Raw genomic sequence first — 12,696 nt, forward strand, 5'->3', positions numbered from 1 at the left:
GAGGCTGGGGTCAAACGTGCAGGCGGCTCTCAGCACCCCAGGTACACAGTATGGCCTCACGGACGGCCGCCCTTCCCCTTTCCCCTCTCTGGCCTCCGAATCTCCAGCCCTTGACTCTGCAAAAGCCATACGTTGACACCAGGGAGTTAGATGGTAGATCCCCGAAACACCATGGCAATTGTTTGTTTTCACTCGGATTTGTATTGTTGACAACAACCCAGATAATTAAAGTTGAAAGCTCTGGCAGAGTTCATTGATTTTTCTGCACGGAGCATGCTGGGTCTTTGCTTTGTACAAGGGTTGCTGCACTCAGATCACCAGGGAAACGGAATTGGTTTGACTCATTCTGTTTACAGGGAGCGTTCCTTTTAGACACGGTAAGGAGGGCCCCACGCTTGGTGTGAGTCTCTGAGCCACAGGAAGCGATGTCAGTTCCTCAGCGTCATAAGCAGGAAGAAATTATTTTTCTGCAAAAATTGGGCTTCAGGGGGCCATAGTGTCAACACCTAGTTACTGTTATTACCATTATTATTATTATTATTATTATACAGCCCAGGCTTCATTAACCAGGAATGGATTCCTTAGTCTGTTGACATTCAAGCCCCTTTCCCCTTTCTTGCTTCACTTCTCTTAAGCTGTCTTTTTCTATTTTACTGCTGCTTGGTGCTTCCCCCAGAACAAATAGTGGCAGGGGAAGTGGCCGAGACACGCAGCTTCTTGTTAGTGTCTCTGAAGTACCGTGTTAGGGGAAAGGAGAGGAAGCCATTGACCTAAGTAAGCAAGGCTGGAGGATTGTTCTACGAGCCTCCCTTATCTGAGAAGCAGGGGCAGGGATGGTACCGCGTATGCTGGGCCACGTGCACAGCTCATCGTGGGCACGCAAAGATTTCAAATGCCCATCCTGTACCAGTTACTGCTTTTATGACTTCTTCCATGGAAGCCTCCATTGGCTGTATCCCTTCTCATATACATATCTTTTTTAAAGAAAAACAACAGCTTTATTGAGGTATAGTTGACACGAGTACACTGCACATATAAAAAGTGTGCACTTTGATAAATTTGACACTTGCATTTACCTATGAAAACATTACTGCAAGCAAGATGATAAATATGTCCAAGACCTCCCAGTTTCCCTGTGCTTCTTTGTAATCAATCGCTCCCTCCTGCCCCTTTCCTGTCTCCCACTCCATTCCCTGGGCCTCAAGGAACCACTGACCTGCTTCCTTGTCATTATGGATTAGTTTTGATTTTCTAGAATTTTACATTTCTAGAATTTTCTAGAATAATAGCTTTTCTCTTGTCTAACTTCTTTCACCCAGCAAAATTACGTCTGCTTGGGGAGATACTTCCCCGTTGTCGTGTGTATCACTGGTTCACTGCCCCGTATCGCTGTAGGGTTCCGGTGACATATCTCTTATCCAGAAGCATTCATTGCCTTATAGACGGCAGACATCTGGGAGGTGAAGGGAGAGCTAGTGCCGTCCAAATTTGTCTCCCCCATCCTGTTTTGTGGGGGGCAGGGGGGAATGAGGAGATGAGAATGGTGTGGGAATCCGAAGTAACTACAGAGAAGGAAAACAAAAGGATTAAAGGAGCAGAGAGTGGGACTCAGAGGTAAAGGTTAAAGGAATCATGAAGCCTGGCGAGGAGAAAGCTGAGCATTCATTTAGGGCAATGACTTTTTTCAAACATACAAAAGGTTATTTTTAAAACAGGCAGCTGAAGAACTGAACAGGCTCAGCCTGTAATGAAAGACCTGGATGATATAAGGGAACATCCCTGATGGGAAGGATGAGCAGATTCCCCCCCTAAAGTGGCCACAGAGGACCAGGCCTGCAGGAGGGGGTGGTTGGATGCATGTCAGCCCCTGGCAGGGTCTGGAGTGACGTGGTGCCGAGACCCACTGGTAGATCTTTATTTTCACTAGGTTGAGATTTCTTGAGAATTGAAAGCCTTTCGATACATGCTGAAGGAATGAACTTTGTATGACATTTTTCTTCCTGAAACATCTTGCCAGGCCCAAATCCTACAGCTTGAGCCCTTGCTCCTGAGCCAGCTCTAACATCCCTGTCTCTTCCCCCACCTAGGGACATGCCGGCCCAGGCCCGGGACCTCGTGGAGCGAATGAAAAACAGCCCTGTGAGTACAGGACCCGGGGTCACCCCAAGAGGTGCTCTGTCTCTAGCTGGGGGGCTGAAAGAGCCCCCTCTGCCCCACGGCAGCTCAGGCTGGTCTTCAAGAGGGGCCAGATGAGCTCAGAGGAGATGGCTGTCCACCTCGACGCCACCTCCGCTGCAGGGACCGCTGCAGGCAGAGATGGAGCGGAGTCCGGGGAGGTGGCAGGCCTTGCCCTGGCAGCTTTCTACTTAACCCAAGAGTTGGCTTCCCAAGCCCTATTATGTAAACTTTGGCTTCTAAAAATAGGTATCTCGTTCCAATCCTTCCTCCTTCCTGCTCCCTTGGCCCCTCTAAACCTTCTCACTAGCACTTTTTAAAATGCTCTGCGTTTATGCCTTGGAATTTGGCTCCTGGCAGGACTCCTACAATGGCTGAGTGGAAAGCAGGCTCCTCCCCAGCCCCCGCCCCACCCCCGGTCCACCCTGGGCTCCTCCTTCACACCCTCCTCCTCCCCGCTCCCCGGACCCAGACCCAAAGGGCTCTCCCCAGAGCCAGCGCTGGGCTTTTGCTTCTAGATGGCTCTTTTGCCCTCGGCTCCCCTTTGAAGGCCTTTAGATCATGTTTTCAGGGTGTGTTAATACACTCCACCTCACCCTGGACTGCAGCTCTCCTAAGAGGCTCTCAAAGGGCAAGCAGCCCTCTGTGCTGTGTGAGCAGACATGCACGCACACACACGCACACGCTCGCACAGGGCTCTGGGTGGAGTCCTTGCCCAGCGTGAAGGTGAGGGTGAGGGAGGCCCCACCTTGGCATCTTCTCTTCACTGTGATGCGAAGACGGTGGAAGGCACGTGGAGGGCTGTCTGGTCTGGTGAGCACCCCTTACATGTGACACCACCCCCCGCACCAAGGTCTAAACAGTATCTCCTGTCCCCTCAGAAAATCAACTTAGAGAAAGACTGGAAGCTCATCACACTCTTCATTGGGAGCAACGACTTGTGTCATTACTGCGAGAATCCGGTAGGCCCCAGCCCAGCCCCCTCGGGGACCTGAGAAAGGAGCAGCTGGCCAAGGTCACTGTCCATACCCAGAGCCGGACCTCCCTCAGGAGGGTGCCACGGGCCAGCTCTCCCAGGCACCCGAGCCTGCCCAGCAGCCATGGCTCACACGTGCAGGAGAGGCCGAGTGGCCACCACATTGATTCCGTGATTCCAGAAGTGTCTGGAGGTACCCACCCTGAAGGCACTACAGAGGTGGCGGTCTCTCTCACACTGTTCGTTGGTATCCAATGGATAACCACCCCGACCCGCGTGGAAGCCCTGCCCCTGGTGTTTTGGTGTTTTTTGGCAGGTGGGGGTGTAGGAGAAGGCCAAAACAGTGTCATAAATAGGGTTGATAAAACTGAACCCATCCTGATCGACGGCTTGCTGTCCTTCAGGGACAACACGAGCTACCCAATCTCAGCTGGTCTGGGAACCTACCCGTTCCTAACGTTGTTTCTATGGGGAAATAAGTCCAAACTTTTGGAAGTTGTAATTTCTGGAATGTATCTTGTTCTCAGTTGGGGATGTGCTATATTTTATTGGGCCAGAAAATAAGCAGCTACCACAACTCAAAGGTCGTGGTAGAATGTTTGACAGCCACAGGCAGCAGGGAGAAGACATTTATCATTCCTTGTGGCTCAGAGACAGTCACCAAATTCTTGATGAGAACCAGCCTCCCCAACCCAGGGGCTCTTCCCCTCACTGCCCAGAATCTAGAGGCAGAAGTGACCCCCCCCCAATTCCTGTCCCTCATGCAAACAGGTCTACACTCCTGAGAGCATCTTTTTGTGGAAAGGACCCCAAGACCACCACCAGTATTAACTCAGGCCAAATCAGCCTCCAGTTGGGAAATGGGTCAGAGGTGGGACCCTTGGGCTGAGTCGGGGGAGGCAGTGCAGAGGGTTCCAGACAGCAGGGCCAGCACAGGCCAAAGATCAGAGGAAAAAGAGAACATGGCCACTGGGGTCCTGTTGTGGTTGGGAAGGCAGAGGCCAGTGGGATGGAACAGGAGAGGTGGTAGGGCCCAGCACAGACAGGGTCTGCCTTTGGGTTAGAGAAACCATGCAGCAGGGTGGGGTGGGGACTGTTCATGGCGTCTAGCTAGGGGTCAAGGTGTGTGACTTCTTATAAGAGACTGTCCACCAGCAACAAGGGCTGGGTTTCCCAGCCCGTCCAGTGCCCTTCTGTGCTGGGCATCAGGCTATTCTCCTCTTCCTCTCAGTGTGCAGCCCAGGGGCTGAAGAGAACCGTTCTTTCTTCACAGGAGGCCTACTCGCCCAGGGAGTATCTTCAGCACATCCAACAAGCCCTGGACATCTTCTACAAGGAGGTAGGAAAGCACAGTGGCACGTTCCTGGGCCCCACTTCCTGCCAGCAGCCTGGCTGGATGCTCACTCACCAGGGGCTGCTCCCTGGGTGCATCCAGACAAGTTGTGTTCAGCAAGATGCACGCTGAGCACAGCCCCACATCCAGCAAGTACCTGGACGGGATGGGAGGGAGGTAGCTGCCCAGCTCATCTGTGGGGAGGATTCTAACTGGATCTGACTGTGTGGTTTGGTGGCAAAGAATTTGTTTCTGGGGCCAGTTGGCCTGGTTGGTAGCCAGGCATGGTGGCTTACTAGCACTGGGACTTTGAGCAAGCAGCTTCTGTGTCTCCAGTTGCCAGTCTGTAAAGTGGGGCCAATAAAGAAGGTTCCAAGAGATAATAAAAGGCATGTTCCCTCTCTGGGCCTCAGTTTATTAGTTAAACTGAGGAGGGGGACATGAGAGTGTAGATGATCCCCCCAAGATCTCATAAGCAGTGACCAGTGCCCTCTAAAACTGCCTGGAGACTTCTAAACCCCACCCTTCTGCTCCCCACAGCTTCCAAGGGCTTTCATCAACGTGGTGGAGGTCATGGAGCTGGTTGGCCTGCACCAGGGCCAAGGCGGGAAATGTGTCATGCCACTGGCTGCCCAGTAAGTACACATACGTGGCCCCAGGGCTGAGGCACCTGGGGAGAGCAGGGCTCACAGCTGCTAGGGGGTGAGACCCATGCAGGCAGAGCCAGACAGGCCTGTCCAGCAGGCAGACATCAGCAATTAGCCAGGGGCTTGGGAACCCATCTGGAAATGCCGCTACATTATTGAATGTTTACTGCATGCAAGTCAATTTATTCCTCTGGACCTGAGTTCGCTTTTCTGAAAAATGAGGCAGACAGATCAAATGATCCGTAAGGGCCCCTGACATTGTCTGTGATGCCAAACTCCAACTTCAGCAAGTTGTTCGTATTTGAGAGGCAGCACCAGGCAAGGAGGTTTCAAGACAGCCGTATCTGGCCTCAAATCCTGGCTCTGCCATTGAGAAGCTGTGGACCTTGTACAAACCACACAAATTCTCTGGGCCTTTTACTCCCACCTGTAAAATCTCCTTTCAGAAATGCCCGTAAAATGCGTGGTCCCTGTGGGGCAGGGACTCAGGAAACAGCAGCTTTTATAACATCCTTGATAGGACTGTCCTTGAAAGCCAGGCTTGGAGCTAAGGTACAACGTGCAGGATGAGAATTCCTGTTGGGGCTGGAATCTTATTAAAGCTCAGCTCTGACCCTGTAGAAAGTCACCATCTTCTGAGGCCAAAGGGTCACCCAAAGTTCTTGTGACTGTTGTTATGGGGGAGGAGATTCTGCAGGGGCGGAGGAGTCCTATCAGGGGCCAGATTTGCTGGGCAGGTGACCAGGTGGTTCCCTTTCTTCCTGGAATTCGGCCCCACATGGAGATGCCAAGGGCTGGAGGCTGCTGGCTGACCCTCCCCAGCTGCCCAAGAGACCCCTCACTCTGCAGCCTGAGGGCGAGTCCAAAACACCTGAAGGTAGAGATGGGAACAGGAGGAAGAAAGGCTGGGCCACCATGGCAGTCGTCCCAAAGCCCCAGCGCTGTCCCTCCCCAGTCCTCCTCCACAGCAACCCTAGGAGCCGCGGGCTTGGGTAGAGCAGCCAATTGGGCAGCCTGTCCACAGGAGAGCTGGGCATTGGGTACCAACTATTCCACCTTCTGGACCTCGTGCCCCTGAGCTACAGTTCTGTGACCTGGGCTCCAGAGGCAACAAGGCTGTGTTGTGGGGGCAACTGTGTGTGGCCAACCTCCCCCGTGAGGCAGCAAGGGGTCTAGCAGCTTCTGGGGGTCGGGGGGTGGTGTCAGCCTCCCCGGGGCACAGCCACAGGACTGCTTGTCTCCTAGGAGCAACTGCACCTGCCTCCGAGGCTCCCAGGAGAACTCCCCGGAGATGCAGAAACTGAAGACAGTGAACTGGAACTTCCAGGTGAACCTGCCCCCCTCTCCCTGCACCACACAATCCATCTTTACTCCTACAGCAAGGATTCTGAAAGTATGCGGTGAGCAAGGCCACTCTCTCAAGGCAGATCCTAGCCCCCAAAATGCATATCCAGGCGAATCAAACACCAGTGCTGGGGGGTGGGGGCGGGGAACCTCAGCAAGGGAGCTGGGAGAACCCTGCCTCCCCGCCCCCTTCAGCCCTGAGCAGGGGAGCGGCTCTCAGCTCCCAGAGGTGGCACCATCCCCTCCCCAGAGGAGAGAGGGGCTATGTTCACTGCCCTTGGTCTCCCTCCCTCCTTAGCTTCTCAAGTCCATCTCTGCTCTTGCTGCCCCTCCCTTGACCTGCCCACCCCCACCTCCCTGCAGTGTGTCCATCTCATGAGCAGGACCTGTCTTCTCACCTCCTCTAAGGAGTTGCCCCCTCACATAGCTCCCTGTGGCAACTTCCACCAGCACTTTGCTGACCCAAAGCCCTACTTGGTTCTCGTGGTTTTTACATCTCCTCTCACGTTTCCCCAGATGGATTATAAGCTCCTTGAGGATAAGCACATCTAGTCTATCCCTTTTATGGTCCATATTTTGGCACTTGATCCAAAAACCATGGACACTCATTTCAGATTGGAGCGGGGTGGTGCCCATGCCTGGTACAAACTAAGCAGGTGCACTGAAGCAGCTCCTTTGAACCATTTGGCCCCCGACACAACCCACCCAAGCCCACAGGAACAGACCCCGTCTGCCCAGCCTTGCCTGCCCAGCCTTTCCGGGAGGTTGAGCAGCCTCTCTCCCCATCCCCAGAGCGGCCTCTCCAGGTTCTCCTACCAGCACGAGTACCTGCAGCGCGAGGACTTCGCCGTGGTCGCGCAGCCTTTCTTCCAGAACACTCTCGTCCCTCTGAATGACGTAAGCCACGGGCATGTCTGGGAGGCGCGTGTGTAGAAGCCAGATCTTAGGCAATGTGTTTCCTTCTCTTTGTGGGACTTTTTGGGCCATCTCTTTCCAAGAGTGCTCCCAAGGAGTTGGTTTTTCTGCTTTTCCTCCTTTTCCCTGCTCCCCACCTTTTTTTGAGGGGGGGCATCACTAGAGCTTAGATGTACTTGGAAAGAAAAGGAGAAAATTAACAGTGGCCAAGTTTTCCAGGCATGGCCCTGTGATTTACTGGACTGGGATAAAATGGAAAGCTTCCTAAAAATATTATTATTCATTCTTTTTCAACTATTAGGGCAGAGAGGCTGAAGGCAAAGGGATGGGCGATGGATGGCTATACTTTTTAAAAAATAAAAATTCCCAAATCAGGGAATTTCTCCATCAATATTGGGGCCGGTTGGCAGCAGACTTGAAGGGATGAAAGTGGAAAGGCTCAGGGCACTGCTGGGTTGGGGGGCAGGTAGCAGTGCCCTTGTCCCAGAAGATAATCCCCTTGTCTCTACTCACAGCGAGGGGGCGCTGACCTCACCTTCTTCTCGGAGGACTGTTTCCACTTCTCAGAACGCGGGCATGCAGAGATGGCCATCGCTCTCTGGAACAACATGGTGAGTGCCGGAGGGTCCAGCCAGCTTGTGTCGGGGGCGGGGAGCGACCCCAGGATACTGCTCTCTTTCCCATAATGACAAACCTGCTGGCTGACATGGTTCCTTTCTCCCTGAAGCTCAAAATCTCCCTCTCTCCTTCTCTCCCTCTCCCGCTGAGCTAACCCTCGCTCTAGCTACCTTACTTTCCCCCAGGCTCAGCTTTATCTCCTTCAACTCAGGGAATCTGCTGGGTTCCCGGTTCCCCACTCTAGCCCTTTAACTGCTATAGTGCTGACACCGTATACTTGTTTTGCTTTCACATAGATAGAAACTCAAATTAATAGATAGTGAGAAGCATAACCAGGGTTTCTTAAGAAGTTGGGGGAATCAATTATTACTATGATGTTTTGATTCTATTGTCGTTTTGCTTTGTTTGGCTTCATCCCCAAGTACTTCATGTTGAAGACTCATTCAGAGCTCCTATCTGCCCAGTAATCTTGCATGAGTTCACACCTTAAATATTTCCCTAACTAGCTGGATTTGGAGATACTACTATGTAGGACAAAGGAGGTTATTCTTTCGGGAATGTCCCCATGCTGCTGGGGAATAACTTTGTCATCAGGTAGACGGGATCAGAATGTCAGCTTCAACCCCTTAATGGTGTGACCGTGGGCAAATGATCTCTCTCTACAAAAATAACAAAAATGTATACACAGCCCCCAGCACAATAATAGGCCTTCAACAGATGTCAGCCCTGTTACTCCAGTCTCGACACATTCCCAACTATTATTTCTTTACACATCACAGAGGAAAGAGCCCCTCAGCCTATTTCCCCTGGCTGCCACCTATTCTAGCCTTTTCTGATGGGGAGAATGGGGACCTAATGAAATGAACCTACAGCCCAGGGCCACAGGAACAACCCAGCCTTGTGCCTTGCCTCTGCCCTTTATGTCTGGCCAATCAGCTGTGTTTGCACAGCACTTGACTGTGCACCCTGAGAGCTGTGTCCTCCTGCACAGAGCAAATGAAATGCCTTTCCAACCCACTGGCTTCTGTTGATCTAGGCTCAGCGGGTAATCCAATCCCCACCCCAACCTGCGTGTTCCCTCATTTCTCCCATGGTGACGGAACAGTCCCCACTCCTGCTCCTTTTATCGCAGTGTCAGGCCCACTGTGGCACTGCCAACCAGCACTGTGCAAATATTCCCACAGCTGTCCGCTCCCCCAGTATGTCCAGTGTCTCACTCGGCTGACTCACAGTGTTGACTTTCTCCTTAGCTACGCCACCTCCTCCTCTCTAGCAACCTCCTCTTCTCAGGACAGTATGGGAGGAGGTTTTTATCCTCGGCCTACTTAACTGCAGGCGCAGCCTTCCTCTGCTTTTGTTTTCCCGGTGTTTTCCTCCTGTTGACATCACATTCTGCCCACTGTTAGAACTTTCATCACATCTGTCAGCCTAGGACTCAGAATTGCAATCAAAACGTCTTTTTTTAAAAATTTTAGTTGATTTATAGTATTGTGTTAGTTTCAGATGTACAGCAAAGTGATTCATTAGTGTGTGTGTATATATATATATATATACAAAAATTCATTAGTGTGTGTATATACATATATATATACAAAAAGAGTATATATATATACTTTTTGATTTTCTTCCATTATAGGTTATTACAAGATATTGAATATAGTTCCCTGTGAAATGCAGTAGAATCTTATATACAGTAGTTTGTATCTGTTAATCCCATACTCCTAATTTATCACTCCCTCCCCCTGCCCCTTTGGTAACCATAAGTTTGTTTTGTTTTCTGTCTGTGAATCTGTTTCTGTTTTGTAAATAAGTTCATTTGTACTATTTTTTAGATTCTACATGTAAGTGATATCATATTTGTCTGTCTCTGTGTGACTTCAAAAATGTCTGAGTTCCCTCCCAACCCTACCTCCATCCTAATTTTTAAAATCAAAGTTAACCAACGTTTATACACCGTAATTCCTGAGAGCAGTTTCTTTTTTTGAAAATTTTTTGCTTTGGAGTCCAGTCGTCTTGCAGTGGCAGAGTTGCTCCATTCCTTTAAACTCCCCTCAAAGACTGGATATCTACCCATGGTCCCATGTATCCCCCTGTGAATACAGGGAAATCCACAGATTCCCAGGAGGGGCAGGAATGCTAAGCCCTTAGCCCTCCCCTACCCCAAGCATTCCCATCAAGGTGTGGTCTTCCTACCTGGTGGCATTCTGAGCCTTCTTACTGCCAGGACCCTTCATGAGCCTCCTGGGGCTCAAAGGCCATGTTGATAACTTGAACATGACAGGGCCCACTGGTCTCATTCTGAGCGAATTAATGTAGTTCTGGCCTTCTCTTCCAAAGCAGCTCAGCAGTTCTTCCCATCTACCCAGGTGAGAGGCTTCTGTTTCATAAAAGCAAGTGGGAGGGATTAGCTCTGTAAACAAAAGGTGAATACTGCCATGGAGCCATATTATTTATACTATGAGACTGCCCATGGCTCACCAGGCACTGTCTCAGCCATGCCCCAAATTTTAAAAGTAAAACAAACCTAAAATCATCTAAGAGCATCTTATCCTGTGCTATAGAGTTTAGGGAAATAATGACATGGTCCAGTGTTTTCATCCAGAACCATCTCAGATATAAAGCTAAGCATTATGCCAACTTTTCAGATCATCATCTTACTAGAATTTTACCCCTGGAGTGACAGAAAATTAATAAGAAATCAATAGCACTGGACTGGATCTCAGGGGTCATCTAGCCAGGATGTTCTGTAACTGAAATACAGAGACATGGGGCAGTTTGTCCAGGACCACACAGACAGTTAGTGGCAGAACAGGGATTAGAACCCAGGTCTAATGGCCAAGTGGCCCGGCCACAGCACCACCCTGCCTCCCAGCTCCCAATCTGATAAGCACATGTGTAACTGGTGAATTCATGTCTCGTAATTAGGGTCCTATGACATAGTGTCTGCAGGCTTTGGCTGACACCTTGGGTACCCCACTGTGGCAACAAATACTTGAAAATGTTTCATCTCCTCCCTGAACAGTTTCTGCCTCCTTCTCTAAACACTTTCACAAAGCCAGAAACATCAACAGCACTAGGGAATGTTTTCCTCTTCTTGTCTTATGAACAATTTCTCCTCCTCTTTTCTGATGCCTCTTCCTCCACGGCTGCCTGCTCCCTCTCAGCTAACACTGGCATCTCCCTGGGCGCTGGGTGACAATGCTAGTCTCCTAACTGGCATCCCTGTCTCCAGGCTTACAGCCATTAGAAGAGCAATAATCAGCCCTGGCTGTGTATGACAATGACCTGGGGACTTTTAAAAACAATTATTACCTACAAGCACTTTGGGAAACCTTGGAATGTCTACTAAAGCTGAACATATGTATTTGCTGTGACCCCACAATTTCACTCCGATGTAGGTCCCTAACAGAAAGGTAGACACAGAGTCACCAAAAGATGGGCACAACAGAATTTTCATAGCAGCCCTATTCACAGTCCTTAAATGGGAAACTCCCCAAATGTCTACCAGCAGCAGATTGGATAAACAAACCATGGTACCTTCATACAATAGAATAGCTTACAGCATTGCGAATAAAACTTCAACAATATGCAACTACACACACACACACACACACACACTTCAAAAACAAGAGAATTAATGCATGGTCTTACTGGGGGATGAACTGTACAGGAAGAGAGGAGGAGGGGGCTTCCAAGAACTGATGATACTCTGTCCCTTGATCTGGATGCTAGTTACGTGGGCATGCCCATTTCATCACAAGTTATCAGCAGCTCACTTGTGATTTGTACTTGTTTCTCTACATATGTTAGCTTCAGTAAAAAAGTTCACTTTAAAAAAAAATGCCAGTGTCTGGGTCTCACCCTCCAGAACTTCTGACTCAGTCTGGGATAGCACCTGGGCTCAGTACATTTTAAATGCACCCCAGGTGATATTGTTATATGCGGTTTGCGAACCACTGCCTGAGATCTGTTTGCCACAGGGCAACCACAGCAGTCTTCCTTAATGAAATCTGACCAGGTCACTCAGACTTCCAAGGTCTGGCCTTCCCTGAAGAAGAAAGGCCAAGCCCCTTAGCCCAGCACCCCGGGCCTTCTGCGACCTGGCCCCAGTTAACCTCTCCAGCAGCCGCTCGGCCTCCCTTGGATTTGCACTTGGCCATCCAGCCAGGAGTGCAGCTTGCAGCACCACCTGCACTCCCACGTGCCTCTGTGGGTTTGCTCTGCTTTCTCCTTCTCTCCGCGGCCCTTTCAGCCCCTTCTCCTGGCTAGCTCTTACCCACATCAGCACTCACCTCAGGTACCAGCTGAGTCCCCAGAGCAGACTGGAGGCCCACCTTGCCCCCTGCTTTGTCGCAGTCATTTGCCGCATGGTTGATGTCCTCAGGGTCCACCTTAGGAAAGACGGGTTCTAGGAAACACAACTCCTGTCCCATGGCCAGTCCCAGGCCCTGTCTCCCAGGTCTCTGTGACTCCAGTTGATCCATCCATTTCTGGAGTGCCCTATGCAGCGGGTACTGCTTCGGGTGCTGGGAAAAGATTGTCCCCGCTTCCCGTGGAGCTCACGGTCTGGTAGAGAAAAGAGATTAAAAAAAAACCAAACAAATCAAAATAATTTCTGACTACATGCAGGGTTTAAAAAAACAAAAACAAAAACAAAAACAAAAACAGGGTGATGTGACAGAGAGTAA

The 12,696-nt window shown here is 50.5% G+C and overlaps 1 protein-coding gene and 1 long non-coding RNA gene across 23 annotated transcripts in view; one reads left to right on the forward strand and one right to left on the reverse strand.

Moving 5' to 3' along the window:
- The window catches only part of PLB1 (phospholipase B1), a 169,512-nt gene that overhangs the window by 152,258 nt on the left and 4,558 nt on the right, over positions 1 to 12,696 (forward strand). For all 6 annotated transcript variants that reach the window (XM_032497269.1, XM_032497271.1, XM_032497272.1 and 3 more), the window contains 7 exons: positions 2,088 to 2,139; positions 3,057 to 3,137; positions 4,425 to 4,490; positions 5,025 to 5,119; positions 6,377 to 6,458; positions 7,268 to 7,372; positions 7,906 to 8,001. In XM_032497269.1, the coding sequence (XP_032353160.1) occupies positions 2,088 to 2,139; positions 3,057 to 3,137; positions 4,425 to 4,490; positions 5,025 to 5,119; positions 6,377 to 6,458; positions 7,268 to 7,372; positions 7,906 to 8,001 (577 nt within the window). The remainder of the gene's footprint in view (positions 1 to 2,087; positions 2,140 to 3,056; positions 3,138 to 4,424; positions 4,491 to 5,024; positions 5,120 to 6,376; positions 6,459 to 7,267; positions 7,373 to 7,905; positions 8,002 to 12,696) is intronic.
- The window catches only part of LOC106730263, a 135,283-nt gene that overhangs the window by 26,557 nt on the left and 96,030 nt on the right, over positions 1 to 12,696 (reverse strand). For 16 of the 17 annotated variants that reach the window (XR_004326198.1, XR_004326199.1, XR_004326200.1 and 13 more), the window contains 4 exons: positions 12,301 to 12,574; positions 10,202 to 10,385; positions 7,926 to 7,988; positions 7,304 to 7,565 (listed from right to left, as the gene is read on the reverse strand). This is a non-coding gene — a long non-coding RNA (uncharacterized LOC106730263). Of the gene's footprint in view, positions 1 to 5,286; positions 6,003 to 7,303; positions 7,566 to 7,925; positions 7,989 to 10,201; positions 10,386 to 12,300; positions 12,575 to 12,696 lie in introns of those variants that run through there. The other variant, XR_004326206.1, reaches the window with a different exon arrangement.

The sequence above is a fragment of the Camelus ferus genome, chromosome 15 (assembly GCF_009834535.1).
Source record: "Camelus ferus isolate YT-003-E chromosome 15, BCGSAC_Cfer_1.0, whole genome shotgun sequence".
Classification (NCBI taxonomy): Eukaryota; Metazoa; Chordata; class Mammalia; order Artiodactyla; family Camelidae; genus Camelus; species Camelus ferus.